The 21548-nt window shown below is 34.5% G+C and overlaps 2 protein-coding genes across 13 annotated transcripts; both read left to right on the top strand.

Moving 5' to 3' along the window:
- Window positions 1–5168: 5168 nt before the first annotated feature.
- On the top strand, window positions 5169–6772 carry LOC136218461 (uncharacterized). The gene is made up of 8 exons (XM_066005335.1): window positions 5169–5350; window positions 5444–5566; window positions 5664–5746; window positions 5860–6019; window positions 6104–6176; window positions 6296–6369; window positions 6450–6543; window positions 6614–6772. The coding sequence occupies exons 1-8, from the start codon at window positions 5233–5235 to the stop codon at window positions 6678–6680; spliced, it is 792 nt and encodes a 263-aa protein (XP_065861407.1). The 5' UTR covers window positions 5169–5232; the 3' UTR covers window positions 6681–6772.
- Window positions 6773–6917: 145 nt separating this feature from the next.
- Window positions 6918–15099, top strand: LOC136218462 (uncharacterized). Of its 12 annotated transcripts, none has more exons than XR_010683803.1 (9): window positions 6918–10038; window positions 10181–10275; window positions 10382–10440; window positions 10659–10755; window positions 12581–12704; window positions 12805–12891; window positions 14333–14423; window positions 14584–14630; window positions 14771–15099. XR_010683803.1 is itself a non-coding variant. In XM_066005344.1 (8 exons), exons 3-8 carry the CDS (start codon window positions 10417–10419, stop codon window positions 14984–14986), a joined length of 453 nt encoding a protein of 150 aa, XP_065861416.1. In that variant the 5' UTR covers window positions 6918–10038; window positions 10181–10270; window positions 10382–10416; the 3' UTR covers window positions 14987–15099. The 12 variants fall into 12 exon arrangements, 8 of the variants coding, with proteins under 8 accessions (XP_065861416.1, XP_065861409.1, XP_065861408.1 ...); XR_010683802.1 differs by having other exon boundaries at window positions 14581–14630; XR_010683801.1 differs by having other exon boundaries at window positions 14584–15099.
- The last annotated feature ends 6449 nt before the right edge of the window (window positions 15100–21548 follow it).

Here is a 21548-nt window from a genome sequence, read left to right as displayed (position 1 = left end):
CACCTCCCACCACATCGCGAACGACCGCTCCCTCTATCTCCTTGGTTACGCAAAAAGTTGGCTCCTCCATTAATGATTTCAAGACTTTTGATCTTCATTTCCTCCTTTAAATTGCACGAAATCTGCACCATTTCGCCAAATCACAATGAATTTCTCTTTTTCCTCTCTTCATCTCTTGATTCTGCAATTTCCTAACCCTAGAAAACGAAGCCATGGTTCTTCATCTTCCTGTTCGTTACTTGGTTTCTTTCTTCTTGTCACCATCAAAGAAATGGTTATTCTACGTTATTTCCTTCGTTTTTTCCAGTTTATCATATTGTTATTGTCGCTTTTAAGGGTGAAAGACGCGAAAAATGTAAGTATATGTTGTTTTTCTGCGTTTTTTCATGAATACACTTCGTGAATCGATGGTTTCGCGAAGATTTGCGAAGAGAAAGAGCCTGGAACTGTTAGAAATCTTAGATTTCATCATAATATTAGACAAACATAATTGCCCAGATGTTTGAATAAAATGATTTTCACAAACACTTAATAACAGTCAGAAGAGCGTACCTTGATCCATGACGATTACAATCTAGTTCTTCGGAAATGACGAGAATTCTGTTTCTCTCACTTAACCCTTTAGACTTTACAAATTTTCTAGATGGAGAGAAAATAACTTTTACATAGGTTAGAGAGAGGACCAATTCTGATTTATGTTCTATAAATATACCTTCCATCAAGGTATCTTTTCATCCATAAGGTACCTTTTCATTAATGAACCAATAGGATTCAACGTACCCTTTCGTTAATCAAACATGATGATTGATCATACCCTTACATGAACTGACCAATAGGATTTATTATTTTATTTTATCAAACATTAAGTATATAATATACTAGGACCATATTTTAACTTGATGTAAATTATGGAAAATCCAACATTCTCCCACTTGGTCCGTGTGAAATTATATATACAATTTAATAACAAACATAAGGCACGCATTAAAATAAATCCATTATCATACTGGTCACAACATAAAGTCATTGTTAAGCAATAAGACTAATAAGGATCATAGCGGTTGTATGTCAGTTTATCGACATAGTCCCTTCCATGTATCACAATATAAATCTTATACTCAAAATGAATTATAATAAGGTTTTCATAATGGTCCAACAATAATGTATTTGTTAGAGACTATATCCTGTTTAATGCCCATAATGCATTCATGTATATATACTATTCATAAGAAACATGATTCATAAAAATTTATATCAGAAACAATATGTAAATGAGCTCAGAGTGTCAAATACATTATAACATAAGATATAATTATAACATCATTAGTGATATCCGATAATCCCCATTCTTTCAACATGTTCCCTAAATACCTTAGGGGATAATCCTTTTGTCAACAGATTTGCAACCATAACATTTGTGCTAATATGTTCCATTGACACTCTTTGTTTCTGAATTTCTTCTTTAACAACAAGGTATTTAATTTCCATATGTTTAGCACCTTGAGAATACTTGTCGTTTTTAAAAAAGAAGACTGCTGCAGAATTATCACATTAAATTTTCAGCGGCTTGGTAATACTATCGATAATTCCAAGTCCTGAAATAAAGTTCTGCAACCATAATACATGAATCGTGGCCTCAAATCATGCCACGAATTCAACCTCCATAGTGGATGTAGCAATTATTGATGCCTTTAATATATGCTTTCTGAGACAACCTCAATAATCCTTGTGATTTATCACGAAATATTTCTATTCCAAGATGCCTCAACCATATCTCTCATTTCAAAGCTTTTATAAAGAAATTCTTTGGTTTGACGTAATAAACCAAGATCATTAGTTGCAACCAAGATATCGTCAACATATAGAACTAGAATTATAAACTTACTCCCACTAATCTTCAGATATATACATCGATCAACAATGTTTTCCTTAAATCCAAAAGATGAAGGAATTAAGAACAAACGTTACTAGAAAATTTTCATTCACTTCCATTCCCACTCAGACTGGGAACATTCTTCCACAAATTTCATAAATTCCTTAGCACTTTCAGTTTTATTTATTGTGGACTTAATTTTGTTTGCTACTGTCATTTGCATAAACATTAAGCTTCGTCTGTTAGATTTTTCTCATGCTTTATAGGCAGACTTCTGTTCCGCACTGCTAGTATCAGTAAGTGCATCATTTAAGATTGTCAAATCAAGATCTAAAATGCCAAGGTGAAATTGAATTTGTTCACACCATTCAGAGAAATTAAGTTCATTGAACTTAGTTACAGACGTAGCTTGCGAATGAAGAGAAACAGGAACAGATGCTTTAAAGATATATAAATATACCCATCCATTAATGCTTTGAGTAATAAATTTAATTTCAATAATATAGATCCATAATTTTACCATCATCAAATGTACATTGAAATTCTCCTTTGGGTAAAATAACAATATACAACAATGAAACAAAACATAATTGATGCTTAATTTAATTACATGTAATTTGTAATTAATATACTCCAATTAGAAATATTTGTTATCTTTGGATATACTAAACATGTCTAATCAAGCATATCAATTAAAACGTAATGTTCACAAAATTATAAAATAACTAATCAACCTTTGGGCGATCCTAAAATATTTTATAACAATGAACGTCAATATACTCATGATAATCATAATAACATCTCAGTTATAAGCATCACGTACACATGAGTAATGGAAATTATTTTAACGTGGTATCTTTGAAACCTTTCTAATTTGGCCACTTTGGTGACTAACAAATTATACATATCAAATAATTAAATTTAATACTATACAATATGATATGTTTAAGACTATAATATTTAGTCACTTTGGTGACTAAAATCATTATTGAATTTCAAATTGTATAATAAAATAGTTTATACAAATCACTTCAGTTTGAGTTTGGCCGGTAGAAATTTGAAAATTAAATGAATAACAAAAAAAAAATGATCATTCCGCTCTTAGTTCATTACAGATAAATATATAAAATCATAATACATAATCCATAGTGAATTGATCAGGTTCGGTCACCAATCATCAATCATCATCAATCATCAATCAAACAATTAACTATAATGGCATTAATATTTGCCCTCTGATGCATGATGAAACAATTAGAATAAATAAAACAATTGTATTGATCACTCACATAATGAATAAGAGATGGTCATTGATATATGATACAAAAAACTGGAAATAGCTCTTTAATCATTAATTTATATAAAAATATTTTTTTTTAATTCATAAATGATCCTTTGATCCATAAATTACTAAAACAGTAATTTATATATATACTCAATCAGAAATCATAATCAAGCGTATGTTCATAATTTCTTTAAACTTTCACTTGCATATTGAGCAAAAACATTAATGCAACGGATAAAAACAAAAACATAATTGGAAAATCATCAATTCAAAATCAGGCTCTGATACCACATGTTAGAAATCTTAGATTTCATCATAATATTAGACAAACATAATTGCCCAGATGTTTGAATAAAATGATTTTCACAAACACTTAATAACAGTTAGAAGAGCGTACCTTAATCCATGACGATTACAATCTAGTTCTTCGGAAATGACGAGAATTCTGTTTCTCTCACTTAACCCTTTAGACTTTACAGATTTTCTAGATGCAGAGAAAATAACTTTTACATAGGTTAGAGAGAGGACCAATTCTGATTTATGTTCTATAAATATAACTTCCATCAATGTATCTTTTCATCCATAAGGTACCTTTTCATTAATGAACCAATAAGATTCAACGTACCCTTTCGTTAATCAAACATGATGATTGATCATACCCTTACATGAACTGACCAATAGGATTTATTATTTTATTTTATCAAACATCAAGTATATAATATACTAGGACCATATTTTAACTTGATGTAAATTATGAAAAATCCAACAGGAACGTGACGATCTACTTCGTGAATCGATGATTTCGCGAAGATCTGCGAAGAGAAAGAGTCTGAAACGTGTGGATCTACTTCGCGAATCGATTAGTTTGCGAAGTCTGCGAATAGATCGTCACGTTTCAAACCTCGCAGACTCGCGAAAGCATCGATATGCGACGTAGATCGTCACGTTTCAGCCCTCGCATATCTCGCGAAAACATCGATTAGTGAAGTAAAATCACCTCTTTCCCTGCACATTTACATTCGCATGCTTCGCTAATCCTCATTTCGCGAAGCCAAAATTGTCTTTTTCGCTTCCTAACACGATTAATTTTTTCTGAAGGTGGTTGAATACGTAACATCCCTTTTTGGAAGGCGGCGTCCTCGGATGCAGGGGAGATAACTTTCCTTCCTATATAGGGATGAACTTCCCTCAAGATTGGCACATTCACTCCTAAAATGGTTAGTTAGGAGAGATTGTGCCAATAATCCGGTACCAATTTTGAAGCGGATGAGTAATCTTGGTGTGCACCATGGGACACATCCATCCCAAAAGGTCTAGACTTCCATTTCTTTTTGGGATGAGAAATGGAGTCCAGACCTTTTGGGATGGATGTGTCTCACGGTGCACACCAAGATTACTCATCCGCTTCAAAATTGTTACCGGATTATTGGCACAATCTCTACTAACCAACCATTTTAGGAGTGAATGTGCTTTGTTAGGAGTTTATTGTGGCAATCTTGTTGTAAATTTTGATGTTGTTGTGATTTTAATTTTGTTATTGTGGCAATCTTGTTGTAAATTTTGATAATGTTATAATTTTAATGTTAGAATCCGTTGTTGTTTGCCATTTTTTTTGTTATATACCACTTCGCGAATTAGCTTCAAAACATATCCAGGCTTGGCATATGCGAACTAAATTTATCAAGTAAACCAAACTTTAGCTTCGCAGGCTTCACATATGCGAACTAAATTCATCAAGTAAACCAAACTTTAGCTTCGCAAGCTTCGCATATAAACCCAAACATTAGCTTCGCAGGCTTCGCATAAAATGGAATCTGCGAAGTCAGAAGGGAGGGGCGAGACGCGCGTAAATATTGAGGGTATTATGGCAAAGTCACACAAAATCAGTCTAGATATGTAGTTGGTTGAGTAAATAGGTTAAATATGTAAATGGGCTTCCCATTTGACCCATTTTTGTAATTAACCCTTAAAATTTTTAATCAGGCAAAGCAAACCAAAGCAAACCAAAGCAAACCAAAGCAGTCAGAAAGGTGAGCTGAGATTGGAGATTGGAGATTGAAAATTGAAAATTGAAATGGAAGGTTGCTTGACGAAATGCTCCCATGGAAATGCTTTGTTTGGAGCTATAAATAACTTGAATTCTAGAATCTCAAAGTCTTGTGTTCGATGGTCTTCCATGGCAATCCACCCCGGTAGGTCTCCTTTCCCCAAATTGAGAATATGAAATATGAAGTATGGGCATTTCATCTTCTCACCAAAAATCAGTAATTTGTTTGTCATCGTAGGAGGCGCGAAGGCGAAATACCCTAGAAAGGCATATGATGCGTTATTATTAGACGCTGGTGGAACCCTTTTGCAATTGACTCACCCTGTTTCAGAAACTTATGCCTCTATAGGAAGGAAATATGGTTTCTTTCTTTCTTTGATCATCTGAGTCTCAATATTTAACATTTAAACACATATGTTGCAAGGGTGGGTCTAATTGTTGGTTGAAAATGTTTCCAGGTGTTGGTGCAAGTTCAGCTGAAATTAAAAAGGGGTTTAAGAGAGCTTTTGCTGCTCCGTGGCCTGAGAAGCTCCGATATCAGGTCCTTGTCAAAATCCTTTGATCTGTTTATGAATTGTTTTCCTGGATTTATATTGCATTCTATTCTACAAATTTATTTAGTTTCCTAGTCCTTGCTTTGCCGATTTATGACAGGGAGATGGGAGGCCATTTTGGAAAGTTGTTGTTAGTGAAGCCACTGGTTGTTCTAATAATGATTATTTTGAAGAAGTGTACGAGTACTATGGAAATGGGAATGCATGGCATCTTCCAGACAGGGCTTATGAAACCTTGTTGTTTCTCAAAGATGCTGGAGGTCAACTATTTCCTTTTTACATCAACTAATACTACTACTTTTTTGTTTCTTGGTTTTCCTCACTAGTCTATATTACATTTACAGTTAAGCTGGCTGTTGTGTCAAATTTTGACACCCGCTTGAGGAAGTTATTGAAGGACCTTAATGTTATAGATTTGTAAGCACCCTTCTTCTTCTTCTTCTTCTTGAATCATGATGTTCATGGCCCTAATCCAAAGGAAAACATTTGTCTTTCTTCTGTGCTTTGTTTGTTTTGGTTTCAAATGTGTTTTCCAGATTTGATGCTCTAATCATATCTTCGGAAGTTGGATACGAAAAACCAGATCCAAATATATTTAAAGCTGCTTTAGGTATGTAGATGAAATTGGGCGAGGAGGGGAGGGGAAGCATAATGAAAGTGTTTATTAACACCGATAAATACCCTTTGCAGATGAAATAGGTGTGGGATGTAGGAAAGCTGTTCATATCGGAGATGATCTCAAGGCAGATAAGGATGGTGCAAATGCGGTGGGGATTGATTGCTGGTAAGCACATTTAAACAAACACTTCCAATCCAGTAGACATGGCTTTTATTTTAAGCATTTGCATATGCAGGTTGTGGGGAAACGATGTCAACACTTTTCCAGATATACAAAATCGAATCCTTGTTCAATCTGAATGATGTCAACTAATGCTTACAGACTCTGTACTGTATCCATTGATATGAATATAACATTTATAATCTATGAGGCTCGCTTTCCAGTGCCTTTGCTCTATTTATTCTTTTTACAAGTATTGCCTTATGACACCTCACAAGCATGAGCTACAACTCCTGGCATGTTAGTTGCAAAACACACCTAGAATCTCAACTTTCCGAATGGATAGTGAGAAAGAAGATGAGATTTCCTTTTCCCATGAATTGGAACCCTACACCTCTTGACAAGGCATGTCCAAAATCTCAAAAGGTTAAAAATATGGTGGAAGAATAGTGGGTATGGAGAGGACGGAGATTCCCGAAAATTAGAGATTAAATCGTAATCACATGCCAGACGTGCTTGAAAGCCCAAGATTTCCTTTAAGAAAATTGAAGTTGCTAGAAGAGATTAAAGTTGAAATAAACAAAGAGAGTAAACTGCTTTATATTTCTAGTAGGAAGTACCATGTATTTTTAGTATCCATGGAAGCTCAATTGTTAGAATATTCATGTGTGGATTTTGATTTGATTGAAATCAATAACATAACTAAATATTGAGATTTGGTCTTCAGCATATACCCAAATCTTCCCTTTTATGCTGAGTCGAATGTCCCATCTGAGCTTCTAGAAGCTTCATCGCTTATCATGCCGAAACAAGGAATTCTCTCCTTATTAGGAGTCTTGAGCGCACGAGGATACTATCACCTGATAAGGAATGCCTACTTTCTCAGTATCCATTCTTTATCAGATATATAGTCAGTTTTCTCTTATTTAGACTACGAGTCTCTACTTTTAGTTAAAAGGGTCCAACTCTCTTCATAACATATTATCTAATATCTCTCTAAAAGTAAAGATTGTTCCCTTTCTTACTTTCTCTTTCTAAGATAAAAACTAACTTGATTGTCTGAGTACCATTCGTCGGGGATCCGACCAAGGTTTGTTTTGCAGGACTTGCCTAAAGAAGACACAAGAACCTGGACATTCAATCTTGTCTTATCTCCAGAAATTTATCCTCAAAAGTGTATATCAGATCCATTAGCTTTATTGATTGGATCCTTTGTTGAGGAATTTCCCTCTGCGTTATCATTGGCACAGTGAGCATGGACATGGGAAATTCATCTGAGTTTGATAGGTCCTTCTTAGAGACGAGCATGGATTCTTTGAGGATAATAGATAACTCCCCGACACATCTAAGGTGCTAGGGAAATGAAAGAATAACTTTGTTCACTCCGTCGATAAGAAGTTAGACTCCACCCCTTAGGCTAAGAAGATCAAACTTTGGAAGGGTAAATAGATTGCCTTGAGTAGCTCAGATCCCTATAATCTATCCTCCCTATACTCTATCCTCCCCTTGTGTCGATTAAACACTTGGTTTGCATACTAATGTCCTAGCCATTACAACACTAGTATAAGGATACACCGTAAAGAGGGTGCTCATAGACACTGATAGCTCTATCAATCTTATCACCAGACTGCGAACGTTTATGGAAATGTTTTAGAAACAATTGGCTTTAGTCCAAGTGGGAGAATGTTGGAGTTTTATATCCTATAGACAATTGTTTTAGGATATAAATATTAATGAATAAATTGTTTATTTAATCATCTGTTTTAATAAGATATAGTATGATTAAGACTATATATGAAAGACATTAATCTTTTGTAAGTAAAAGTAATCCCAAGTTTATTTGAACTAGTTATAAAGTGATCATACAAGCATGAAGTGAGATCGTACTTTATGATAAGTCAATAAACTTAAAATCAACCCAAGTCAAGTAATATGTTAAAGGGGTTGGCATATTACTGTTGAGATTTGCATGTAAAAGTGTTTTCTGTCGAGACAGAGAGCTGATCTCACAAGCTTTAGATATGAAGATATCTAGACAGTTATATGGATCCGATGAAGGAGTTCATTAGGATTGGGTCCCGGCTTGAGATAACAGTTTTATCTAAGTGTCAACTGTTCATCTTATTGGTGTTGGTAGGTATAAGTAATCCTCAGACTCAAACAATCATTATTTAGTGATTCTGGATTATGAAGTGTGATGCTTTGATTCTGTGCGAGCACGATCCACTACAGGGGAGGCCCTGAGTTGTGTGAGAGCAGGGTTGGGTATCACATAAAGTAATTGCAGGATAGTTAATGTTAGATTGAGCATTCGTCACTCCTGATAAATAAGAGATATATCCAAAGGGCCATTTGTGGTGAATTGACTGAAATCCTTGAAGGTGATAGAGTTAAGAGTAGAAATGAAGATTTCACTTAACTTATCCTTTAGAGTAAATTCAATCTGGACAAGTATAAACAAACTATTCGTTATATGTAACTTGATACATTCCATGGTTATAAGAATAGGCCAAAGGATATAATTGATGAAGGATCGAATTATACTGGACCTAATGTGGAAAGTTAAACGTCAGTGTTCAACCTGGCTTCTTATTGCACTGGGAGAATGTCTAAGGTTCTGCCAGTAACAGCTCGCGAATTCATTCCGTTATATATAAGTTGAAATTAATTAGGATGAATTAATTCCAAATGATATATACGACTAGTAGCAATAAGAACCTAATGGGTTGCACATGAGACTTGGAACCAGATGATGGAATTGTAATTTAGAGAGACTTAGTATATGGGTCGAAATTCATAGTGTATTTAGGGATAAAATAAGTTGATTAATAATTATAATTAGATTATAATTGTAAATTAAATTATATGATTATCTGATAATATTAATTAGAAATGTTAATGTGATTAAAACTCTAATTAATTATCCCTAACCTAATTTAATATCTAATTGGATTAGAATTATTATCTAAATATATTATGATATTATTAAGATAATAATAAGCATTTATTTAATTATCTAATTAGTAATTCTATTCCGAATTGGATTATAATTGATTAATTAAATAATACAACTACTATTCCGAATTGGATTCTAATTGAGAAGTCTATAAATAGATCACGATTTTGATGAAAAAGCCACTTAACCATCAGACGACACTATGAATAAATGACTGTCATTGTTATACAGAAATAAAAAAATCCAAAATTTTATACTTAGGCGCGCGGAGCAAAAAAGAGAAAAAAATTTAACGCGCGCTCAAAACTCGAAACCCAAAATCGATTCCCCCCTTCTCTCTTTTCTAATTTCATCTCCTTTTTTCTATCTCTACATCTTTCTTCCTCAAACTAAAGATCTCCAAATAGTTTCTCTCTCTTCCCTCCTCTCAACAAAGCTTTGACGGCAACACCTTAGAGCAGCCATGGTCTCCTTTTTCTACTTTGCATGTTGTCTTTGTTCCTCCTTTTTCTTCAGCTCTTAGAGGATCAATTTTAAAGTCAGAGGTAAGGTTCTCCACATTTTGAATCGATGGTTTACTTGTTTAATTTATGCTATTAGTGTATATTTCCTCTAGGGTTTATACATGATCACCTACCACATCTACATGTTTAATCTTTTTGTTGTCTTTCTTTCTCTCTTCTGTAGGCTGATCTAGAGATCCAAGATGATCTTAGTCTCCTTACCCGTGGATCTGGCGAGTTCTGTCCATTTGTTCATGGCCTTCTTGAATTCAAGGTCTGGTAAGAGTGCTCAGGTTCGATCTTATTTTTTTCATTCATTTTCTTTTAATTTTTATCAATTGTTGATCATGATGGATTTGGCTAATAATTTGGCTTTGTTTTGTAGTTAAAAAGAGAAAACAATTGGTGAAATCTTCTGTTATGGTTACTGCAGGTGCGAATCAGGTACTATCTTTACACATAGTACTTATGCTGCTCATTTTCTTAAGATTTGAAAGAGATAACAACTATTTAGGTTAAAAGAGGGGAGTGTGAAATTTAATAATAGATTATCATAAGAATTGCAGAAGATAGTGATATATTTGACCAGTGCATTTGAGTAATATAGATAACCTGTTCAAAATACTTGTAATGCCTGACCATTGAGTAATAAGGTTTTGCAGGTTTCATTAGGTTTAAAGAGGATTAGATATTGTAAGAGATGCAAAGCATGTGTTAAGGGGTTTGACGGCCATTGCTCTGCTTTTAGAAACTGTATAGGTGATTACTGTCATTTTTATCACAATTTCCAATGTTAATTTGAGCAAAGCCATCTCATTTACAAATGGCTTTTGATTTATGATGCATATTTAATACTTTAGAACTGTTAGCTTTGCAAAAGGTATCTATCTGTTTCATAGTACTCAATCCAGTGTATTTTATATTGTTTAAGATGTTATGATTTATGGTGGTAACAGGGGAATCCTGATGTGGGTATTGTTTGAGATGTTATGAATAGGAAAACATCATATGCCATGTTTAATCTTGTACCTGCTATTACTTTTATTCTACCAGTCTTATTTGGGTATTTGTCTGCTCCTGTGATTTTCACCTGTTCACAGTGATTGAATACAACAACAACAACAACAAAGCCTTAGTCCCGAAATGATTCGGGGTCGGCTAACATGAACCATCATATAAAACCGTGAAAATCAAGTCGTGTCAGCGACACAGATTCGCTCCCTCCACTCCGTCCTATCCACTACCATATTTTCCTCAATTCCCAATAAACTCATATCACTCTCGATCACCCTCCTCCAAGTTTGCTTAGGTCTTCCCCTACCCCTCACCACTACATCCCTTTGCCACTCTTCGGTTCTCCTAACCGGCGCATCAAGCGCTCTACGTCTCACATGGCCAAACCACCTTAGTCGGTTTTCTCTCATTTTATTCTCAATAGATGTGACCCCTACTTTTGTCCTAATTATTTCATTACGCACCCGGTCCTTTCTCGTGTGACCACACATCCATCTCAACATACGCATCTCCGCCACCGACATCTTATGGATGTGGCAGTGTTTCACTGCCCAACACTCCGTACCATATAACAATGCTGGTCTAATTGCCGTCCGGTAGAATTTTCCCTTCAATCTATTAGGCATGCCGGGATCACAAAGGAAACCCGTAGCACTCTTCCACTTCGACCAACCAGCTTTAATCCTATGAGCAACATCTCCATCTACTTCTCCATCCGTTTGGATAATAGATCCTAAATACCGGAAGCAATCCGAGGCCTGAACAACTCTCCCATCTAGGGTGATTGTCCCTGCCTCCCTACTCCTACGGCCGCTAAACTTACACTCCAAATATTCTGTCTTACTTCGACTCAACTTAAAGCCTCTAGATTCTAGAGTTTGCCTCCATAGTTCCAACTTCATCTCCACTCCTTCTTTCGTCTCATCAACCAACACAATATCATCTGCAAACAGCATGCACCATGGTATACCATCTTGAAGTGAACTTGTTAGTTCATCCATAACGATGGCAAAAAGAAATGGGCTTAGTGCGGAACCTTGATGCACTCCAATCGTAATAGGAAACTCTTCAGTCTTCCCAACACTAGTACGTACACTCGTGCATACTCCCTCATACATGTCCTTTATGATGTCAATATATTAAATTAAATGGAATTTTAATTTTGTCCATTTTAATTAGTTTCAACTTGAATTTAAGGTTGGAGAAGGTAGGAATAAGGAGGGGACAGGAAAGGCCAAAATGATGGGAACAATAATAGGAATTAGTGGAGCCATGCTTCTCACTTTTTATAAAAGGATAGAAATTAATATATGGTATTCACATATTAATCTTTTGAAGCATTATCATACATCCTGCTTTATATGGTTACTATCAAATGCTGATGAAAATCAGTAAATTCGGATTTTGGCTGATAAGAAATGGTTAGTGAGAAAAGTGATTAATATATTCTGCAACTGCTGTTTCATGGCACATATTTTAATGTTTCAGTTAAAAAGTTGCATGTTACTTATGGTTTGCTGTAAGCTCTTTACTGCTAATATTAATTATACCTTAAAGATAAATCTTCTAGCAGCTAGAAATGAGAGGGAAAGTGTTCAAATTGCTATGCGCCCAAAAGTTTCTTGGAGCAGTTCTGGTAGTGCAGGTGTCGTGCAGATTCAATGTACTGACTTAACGTCCGCATTTGGTGATTGGTAAGCTTCTTGATGCTATATTTTCTGCTTACATCTTCATTAATTACTATTGTATTTCATTAAATTATGATATTTTCTCTGAGCAGATTGCTTCCATTAGGTTCTGCAGAGTTGTTCCAGTATTAGGTGTCCCAGATGCTCTTGTTCCATTAGATCATCCAGTTAGTCAGTTAAACCTAGTTCCCAGGTATACCCTCTTTCATTCATTCAATTGCATTTACTTCGATGTGTTCTATCGTTTTTAGTATTTTATGGGAAACTGAAGTTGGATTAGTAAATTATCCACATAACCCATACAAACTACAATAACATGATAAGCACATTTTATATCCTGATCAAATTTTACTAAACCGGTAATAATAACAACAACAATATCACAATGGTTAACGCTTTTAGCCACAGCCCGACAGCTTTCCATGTCAAGGTTTGTGGTTGCTTAATTACCTGTTAGATTTTTACCCACTTGTGTTTGTTCAATTAATTTCTACATATTAACAGCAACTAATGGCCAAATTATTCGAATATACAAATGAACAATTACAAACTCAGTTACTTTACAAGGATACAAGTTGTCGTACAGTACAGTACAGTACAGTGCTGAGCTCAAAACCCTAACCCTGCACATCTCATTTCAAAACCTTCGCAACACCTTTGATTGAGAAACAAAACAAAAAATTGCTCCCTCCAAATTGGCACAGCATTACGAAGAAATAATAATCCTAATGTTGTATAGATTCAATCCCCGATTCAGCTGCCGATAAGCTATAGGATTGCTCCTTAAGCAAGTAGTCCCAAAGTTCTAATAGCTGATCTGTTAGGGGAGGAATACCAGGGTTCCGCCCGTCATTGTATATGTGGGCATTGAATGTTATCTGCCACACTTCGTGTCTGAACTCCTCTTTGTTCTTGTATTCCATCTTCCTTACCTTATCCCTAATTTTTGACAGATCCATTGGAATCGCAACTATATATCTTATCATTCATCAACTTAAAATAAAAGTGCATGGATATATAGATAGCATTAGGGGAATTAAGTGGACATATGAAGAACAGACAAAATGTACTTAATTTGATAGAATGAAAGTGGTGGGAATGAGATAGAATTGGAGTAAGTGATATCAAGTCATGGAGACACCTTTTTTCATCCCTCACGTGATTTTCCATCTTTCTGTTGCCTAACTAAGCATCATCTTTGGCTTCTCCTCTCCACCTCCACAAGAAAAAAAAAAACATATAAAATTGAAGGGTACCCTACTCTCTGTGTCTTTAAATATGGACATGCTTGCATGATCTCAACACAAAACACAAAGTAATAAAGAAGAGCAAATATGGAGAGTTCATATGACGATGATGGGTATGGAAGAAAAGCTATGAATGATGTTTTTCTTCAAGAACTGAGAGATAGGCTTGCGTAGTTTGCTCAAGTTAGAGGGTGGGAGCAGTATCATAGTCCTAGATAATGGCATTTGGTCGCTGACAGTTACAAGGAAATGATTTTATGTTTGTATTCATGACCATATGATGTCTAAGATTCTCATTGTGACCAAGGCAAAAGTTTGAAGAGTTATGAGAGATATTTTCCTACCGTATCATCTTTTATAATAGTATATTTTAATGTTCCTTCTTAGGTCCCTAAAATGGCTAGAGCATTACAATAATTTGGAATGAAGAGAGCACTAGTTGTTCACTCAGAGGGCTTGGACAAAATGAGTCCCAGTGGTATAATTTCTTTGTTTTCTCTTTTAATCTCTACTTACATAGAAGATATAGTGACCTGGGATAGTACTTGATATTACTCCTGAAAAGATTGTGAAGTTTTCATTTGATCCATGTAACTCTCTCTCACCAACTTAGTTATTCTTTGAAAATGTGGCAGTAGCTATGTTAAGTATATATCAAATCAACTGATTTGCACTTAAGCACAAGGTATGACTTAGAAATCGGTAACATTTGTTTGTTTCTCAGATGTTTTGTATTTTTTCCTGCTTAATGTGGCATCGTTGACACGGTTCATAATTAATGAAATAGATACTTTCTTGCCTTTTTTTTCCTTGAGTATCATGTAGGTGCCAGCGAAAGGAAGTTCAGGAAAAGAGGTGATCATGGTTGATCCTGTATAAAGTGTGTGGCACAATAGAGGCATTTGGCATTAAGATCAACATTCAATTAACTTGTGTATTTTATGTTGCAGGGAGCAAAGGGATGGAAGGAAACATGCAAAGAATGGGCATAACAAGTCAGGAGGTTCAAGGTTTAGGTGTTTAGGCTTCTTATATAGTTAAATGTTAGTTTTGTAATAAGAAACCTTTGGTTAGGATTGTGATCTTCACATATGTACAAGTTTATTGTTATATATAAAAGTTATTTGCACATTATTTGCAATCTACTTTGGTTATATATACAGGTTCATGGAAGAGTTAAAAACCAAAAAAACAATGACAAAATTCTTATAAGAAAATGTTTACTTTCTATCTAACGATACAGAACTGATAACAAACTGTCATACTAATTATGTTTCAACGATAAAATTTAATACAAATTATATCATATGAATTACGTTATGACGACAGTCGAGAAAACAAAAACCGTCATAACATTAACATAACACTTCCATTTTAACTTAATATTTTGACAGATTATTTAAAAATGGTGTCATGAGAACATATATTCCGTGACAGTTGTTATTAGATAATCTGTATATAAGTGGTGGTCAGATGACATGTCGCTATTTGGTCGCTGTCATGTGAGGCTATTACGAATGACAGAACGTGACCGTCATCTGAAGCATCAACAGACGGCAGCGAATCCTGTGACAGTTTTATATCTTGCGAGATGACGATTTTTAACCGTCATCTGAGGGGTTTTTGGCATAGTGAACATTACCTTGAAGTATATCTCCCAAAACATGTAAGTCTGTGTCACGGACTACATTTCCATATACACGTCCAAAAATACTATAACAGAGATATTTATGGAGATATAAGATGGAGTTGGAATTAATCAGTTTATTTAACGCAAAATGTGGATTAAAATGCCACAATCCTGTCAACATCCTCCATATATCTCGAGAAGTCATATCTCTACCAGAATGGGTATTAGATGATTCACGTGGTGGAAAACCAATCCATGCATGAAATTCGAGATAACCGAATGAAAATTCTCTTCCATTATTGCGAAAACTGAGACGCACTCGCCTCTTATCAACAAATCGAACTGTGGAAAAGAACTCTACCGCCCAATTTCCTATAATTGAAAACGCATGGAGGAAAACTTATTCCATCCTAAATTGTTAAGATAACGGGTAACATCTCCGATGATATCGATTTCATCATTCAAGAACTCATCGATGTACATCATGCCACGAAACATGACGTAACGGAAGTGCAAATAGCGACGTCCCTCATCTTCGTTGAAAATTGGGAACCAAGCACCATAACGTGTCGAAATATCATGCTTTCCGCGAGCGGGATAACATTTCTTCAAATGTTTTGGAGAAGGAGCCATGATAAAGATTTTTTGGTGTTTAAAACTGAAGAATTAAAACAGAGAAGTCAGAAATTCTGAGAATTTAATGAAAGTATGAAAAATATGGAAAGAAATTTTAATTTATAGATTTTAATCCCAAAAATCATGACTATTGAAAATGAAAAGGTGCCTTTTGGTGAAAAATTAATCAAAAAATTCGAAATTAATGCATAAGGAAAAGGGAAAGAAGAGAAATAACTAATCTCTTCTAAGAAAAACACGTGTCGTGGTCGAGATTCAAGAATCTCGATCGCGACACGCCTTGCTCTTTGGCAAGGTGCTGCGCGAGTCCTCTTCTAATCTCTGTTGAGATTTTCAAAATCTCTACACAAGGAGAAATTCATCTAAGTCTTTAAAAACAAAAATCACTGACGAGATTTTAAAATCTCTATACGAACAGAAATGCATCTAACTCTAAACAAAAATCACTGACAAGATTTTTAAAATCTCTATAGCAACAGAAACTTTAAGTTTGATGTAATTTCAATTAACTTTTAATTCAAATGAGATTTTTAAAATCTAGAGATACTTTTCTAATCAATTACTAATAATTAAGATACATAATTTATTATTTATAATTAAGATACATAATTTATTATTTATAATTAAGATACCTAATTAATTATTTTAAATATCTTTTACTGATCAAAATTATTTCTAATCTAACTATTATTTTCTAAACTAAAGACTAATGTGTAAACTAAACTAAAAATGAAATGTAAAAACTAAATACTAAAAACTAAAAACTTAAAAATGTAATAATCCTTAAGAAACCTCAATGAGAAACTAAATTTTAGACAAAATCTATTACCTGGACCAGATTTCCATCATAATAAATCTTACAACGATGACCGTTAACCTTGAATCGTTCACCTTTAGCATTTCCCAATTCCAAAGCTCTGTGATCAAACGTATTAACAACTAAATGTGGTCCTGTCCATCTAGACTTTAACTTATCTGGAAACAACTTCAATCGGGAATTGAAAAGTAAAACTTTATCCTCAATCTCAAAAGTTTTAACCTTAATTCTAGCATCATGCCATTTTTTTCACTTTCTCTTTGTACAACTTAGCATTTTCATAGGACAAGAAACGTAACTCGTCCAATTCATTTAAATCTAACAAACGCTCTCCCTGCACTTTGTAAATTATAATTTAGGGTTTTAATTGCCCAAAATGCCTTATGCTCTAATTCTACCGGTAAATGACAAGCTTTACCATAGACTAATCTATATGCTGTCATTCCTATAGGTGTTTTAAATGCGGTACGGTATGCCCATAGTGCATCGTCAAGCTTTTAAGACCAATCTCTCCTAGAATATGAAACTGTCTTCTCTAATATCCACTTGAGTTCCCTATTTGAGATTTCTACTTGATCATTCATTTGAGGATGGTATGGAGTAGAAACACGGTGATGTATTCCGTATTTCTTCATAAGCGATTCAAACTTTTTATTAATAAAATGAGTACCTCCATCGCTTATCATTGCTCTAGGAACTCCAAATCGACAAAAAATATCTTTCAAAAACTTAACAACTACCTTAGCATCATTAGTTGGGGTTGCAATAGCTTCAACCCACTTAGAAACATAGTCTACGGCTACTAAAATATAGTTTTGGCCAAAAGAAGGAGGAAAAGGACCCATAAAGTCAATTCCCCACACATCGAAAATTTCAACGATTAACTACTCTTTGACACTTATCACAACGATTAACAAACAAACGAACATCTTTAAACAAAGTAGGCCAAAAGAATCCACATTCTAATACTTTTGCAACTATTTTACTTGCACCGTTATGACCTCCGTAAGAGCTTGCATGACATTCAAACATAATAGAATAACATTCTGACTCACTAACGCATCTCCTAAGCATGCCATCACCACATATTTTGAATAGGAATGGATCTTCCCAAAAGTATATTTTAACATCTGAAAAGAATTTCTTCTTTTGATGGAAATTCAAACCATCAGGAACTATATTTGCAGCAAGGTAATTGGCTATATCCGCATACCATGGTGCTATTAGACTTTTTACTTGCATGAGATGTTCATCAGGGAAATCATCTCGTATGCCTATAGTCTCTCACCAATGGGACCGTTTTCATCTTCAAGTCTAGAAAGATGATCGACAACAAGATTTTCAACTCCCTTTTTATCTTTAATTTCTATATCAAACTCTTGCAACAAGAGGACCCACCTAATAAGACGCGGTTTTGCATCTTTCTTAGCAAACAAATACCTCAAAGCAGCATGATCAATGTAAATTATGACTTTAGACCCTAACAAGTATGATCTAAACTTATCACATGCAAAAACTACCGCTAGCATTTCCTTTTTGGTTGTTGTATAATTTAATTGAGCACCGGATAAAGTATGACTTGCATAATATATGAGATGTAGTTTCTTATCTTGCTTTTGACCTAATACACATCGTACGGCTAAATCACTTGCATCACACATTATTTCAAAAGGTAAATCCCGATCGGACTTAGCAATTATGGGTGCACTGACTAAAGCAGTTTTCAATGTATTAAAGGCTTGCAACCAATCCTTGTTAAAGTCAAAAGGAGCATCTTTCATAGGCAAATTAGTAAGTGGTTTGGCAATTACAGAAAAGTTCTTTATAAACCTTCTATAAAAATCTGTGTGTCCTAAAAATGACCTTACTCCCTTAACCGTGGTTGGTGGGGGTAAATTCTCAATCACTGAGGTCTTTGCTCTATCCACTTCCAATCCCTTTTCAGAAATTTTATGCCCTAAAACCATTCCTTCATCTACCATGAAATGACATTTTTTCCAATTAAGCACTAGGTTAGCCTCTTCACATCTAGACAACACTTTATCTAAGTTTTGTAAACATGCATCAAAAGAATCACCATATACAGAAAAGTCATCCATGAATACTTCCATGATATCTTCAATAAAATCATTAAAAATAGCAGTCATACAACGTTGAAAAGTTGCAGGTGCATTACATAGACCAAAGGGCATTCTTCTATAAGCAAAAGTTCCATAGGGACATGTGAAGGTGGTTTTATCTTGGTCATCCGGGTAAATATAGATTTGAAAAAATCCGGAATACCCATCTAGGAAACAATAAAATGCATGTCCGACTATCCTTTCAATCATTTGATCAATGAAAGGAATAGGAAACTGATATTTCCTTGTTACCGTATTTAGGTTTCTAACTACAGTCATACCTTCTTTCTTAGGTACACAATGGATCAGACTAACCCATTCACTATCCGAAATTGGATAAATAATCCCGTTATCCAGAAGTTTAGTAATCTCATTCTTAACTACTTCTTTCATGATTAGATTTAGGCATCTTTTCCTATCCGCTTTAGGAGGTTTTCCTTCTTCTAAGTGTATCCTATGCATCACAATGCTAGGATTAATTCCCTTAAGGTCTGAAATTTTCCAACCTATACTTCTTATCCTATTTCTAACAATTTCTTTTAAACTCATCTCTTGTTCATTAGTTAATTTGTTAGAGATAATAATAGGAAGAGTATCGCCTTCACCTATAAAAGTGTATCTCAAATGGCTAGGCAATTCTTTTAACTCTAATTTTGGTGGTTTTAAAACTGAGGGTGGTATTGGTCCATCATCACGAATCAAAGGCTCGGGAGCCTTATCTTCCATTTCTGCTTCAATTATGGGTTCTACAATATTTTCTTCTTTAACCATATCATTAACACATTCATCAACCAAATCAAGTTTCATACAAACGAACTCTTCCATAGGATATTTCATAGCTCTATTCATATTAAACTCAATTTCATCCTCACCAATTCTCAAAATTACCTTCCTTTCGGATACATCAACTAATGAACGTCCCGTATTCATAAATGGTATACCAAAAATTAATGGACAATTAACATCATATGTAAAGTCAAGTATCAAAAAATCGGTAGGAAAAATAAATTTATCGACTTTTACTAAAATATCTTCAATTATACCATACGACTTCTTAGTGGTTTGATCCGCTAATTGCAAAACCATATTAGTTCATTTAATATATTCTTTTAGACCTAACTTTTTAAATATTGATAATGGCATTAAGTTAATGCTTGCACGTAAGTCATAAAGACAACTTGAGAATTCAATATCTCCCAATTTATAAGGAATGGTGAAACATCCTGGATCTTTTAACTTGGTGGGCACATGCCTCGATACAATTGAACTACAATCTTCAGTTAATGCTATAGATGAAATACCTTCCCAACTTATTTTCTTAGATATCAAATCTTTCAAAAACTTACCATAGTTAGGAATCTGAGTTATTGCATCCATAAACGTTAAGTTAATATGCAAATTTTTAAGTTTATCTAGAAAGGTTAAAAGTTGCTTATCATAGTCCTTGTTTCGAGCTTTTTGAGGAAAAGGAGGATTTGGTTGAAATGAACTTGCATTTGCTTCTTTAGGTGAACTCTTTGAATTTTCATTCACTTCCTTGGACTTTGTCGTCAAATCTTTTTCCTGCAAACTGTTAGTAACATCTCCGGGAATTTCCGGACCTAAATAATGTTTTCCCGATCTAAGAGTTATAGCCTTAACTTGCTCTTTAGGATTTTCCTCCGTATGGCTAGGAAGGCTACCCTCTTTGTGGGATGGAATTGACTTGGGAATTTGTCTAATTTGTACTTCCAAATTATGGATGCTAGATAAGTGGTTTTTAAACAATTGATCAAACTCAGTTTCAATATGTTTAAAATTTTCATCATGATTATCCATCTTACCACCAATAGCATCAATAAATTTATCAATTTTGGAAGAAAGTGTGCCAATAGAATCTCTTGATTGATTTTGATAATTATCAGTTCTATCTTGATTGACATTAGTATTATTATTCTCTTTCCAATTAAAATTCAGATTATTTCTCCACCCTGGATTATAGGTGTTCAAATATGGGTTATTGATTCGATTCTGTCCTTGGACAAAATTTACTTGTTCAACCTCATCCGCACTACTATAATCAATTTCATTTTGGATGGGGTTTCCGTTAACATCACACGGTGTCACAAGCTTATCTATTTTATGCGAAAGTGCTAAAAATTGTGCTTGTAGCATCGCTATAGGGTCAAGATTAATTATACCTTTAGCAGATGATGAAGTTGAGTACGATGGTTTTGGAGTAACCGGTGTTTGTGCATGCTCTGCGGGCCACATACTACTGTTTATAACCATTTCCTCTAAAAGTTCTTTTGCTTCAGCAGATGTCTTCTTCATAAATAAACCTCCAGACATAACATCTAGTGAACCCTTGTGGTAGGATTAATATCATTGTAAAAGGTTTGCATTAAAAGTTCATCGGGT

This window comes from Euphorbia lathyris, chromosome 2 (assembly GCF_963576675.1).
Source record: "Euphorbia lathyris chromosome 2, ddEupLath1.1, whole genome shotgun sequence".
Lineage (NCBI taxonomy): Eukaryota > Viridiplantae > Streptophyta > Magnoliopsida > Malpighiales > Euphorbiaceae > Euphorbia > Euphorbia lathyris.
This window is presented reverse-complemented; position numbering and strand designations above follow the sequence as displayed.

Bases quoted from the DNA above. Each gene is read 5' to 3' on its own strand.
- LOC136218462 (XM_066005336.1), top strand. From the start codon at position 10,200: ATGATCTTAGTCTCCTTACCCGTGGATCTGGCGAGTTCTGTCCATTTG. The intron at 10,756-12,580 runs GTGATTACTGTC...TAAATCTTCTAG, and splicing joins TGCTTTTAGAAACTGTATAG to CAGCTAGAAATGAGAGGGAA. The intron at 14,801-14,895 runs GTGATCATGGTT...TTTATGTTGCAG, and splicing joins AAGGAAGTTCAGGAAAAGAG to GGAGCAAAGGGATGGAAGGA.
- LOC136218461 (XM_066005335.1), top strand. From the start codon at position 5,233: ATGGAAGGTTGCTTGACGAAATGCTCCCATGGAAATGCTTTGTTTGGA. The intron at 5,747-5,859 runs GTCCTTGTCAAA...GATTTATGACAG, and splicing joins CTGAGAAGCTCCGATATCAG to GGAGATGGGAGGCCATTTTG. The intron at 6,020-6,103 runs GTCAACTATTTC...TTACATTTACAG, and splicing joins GTTTCTCAAAGATGCTGGAG to TTAAGCTGGCTGTTGTGTCA.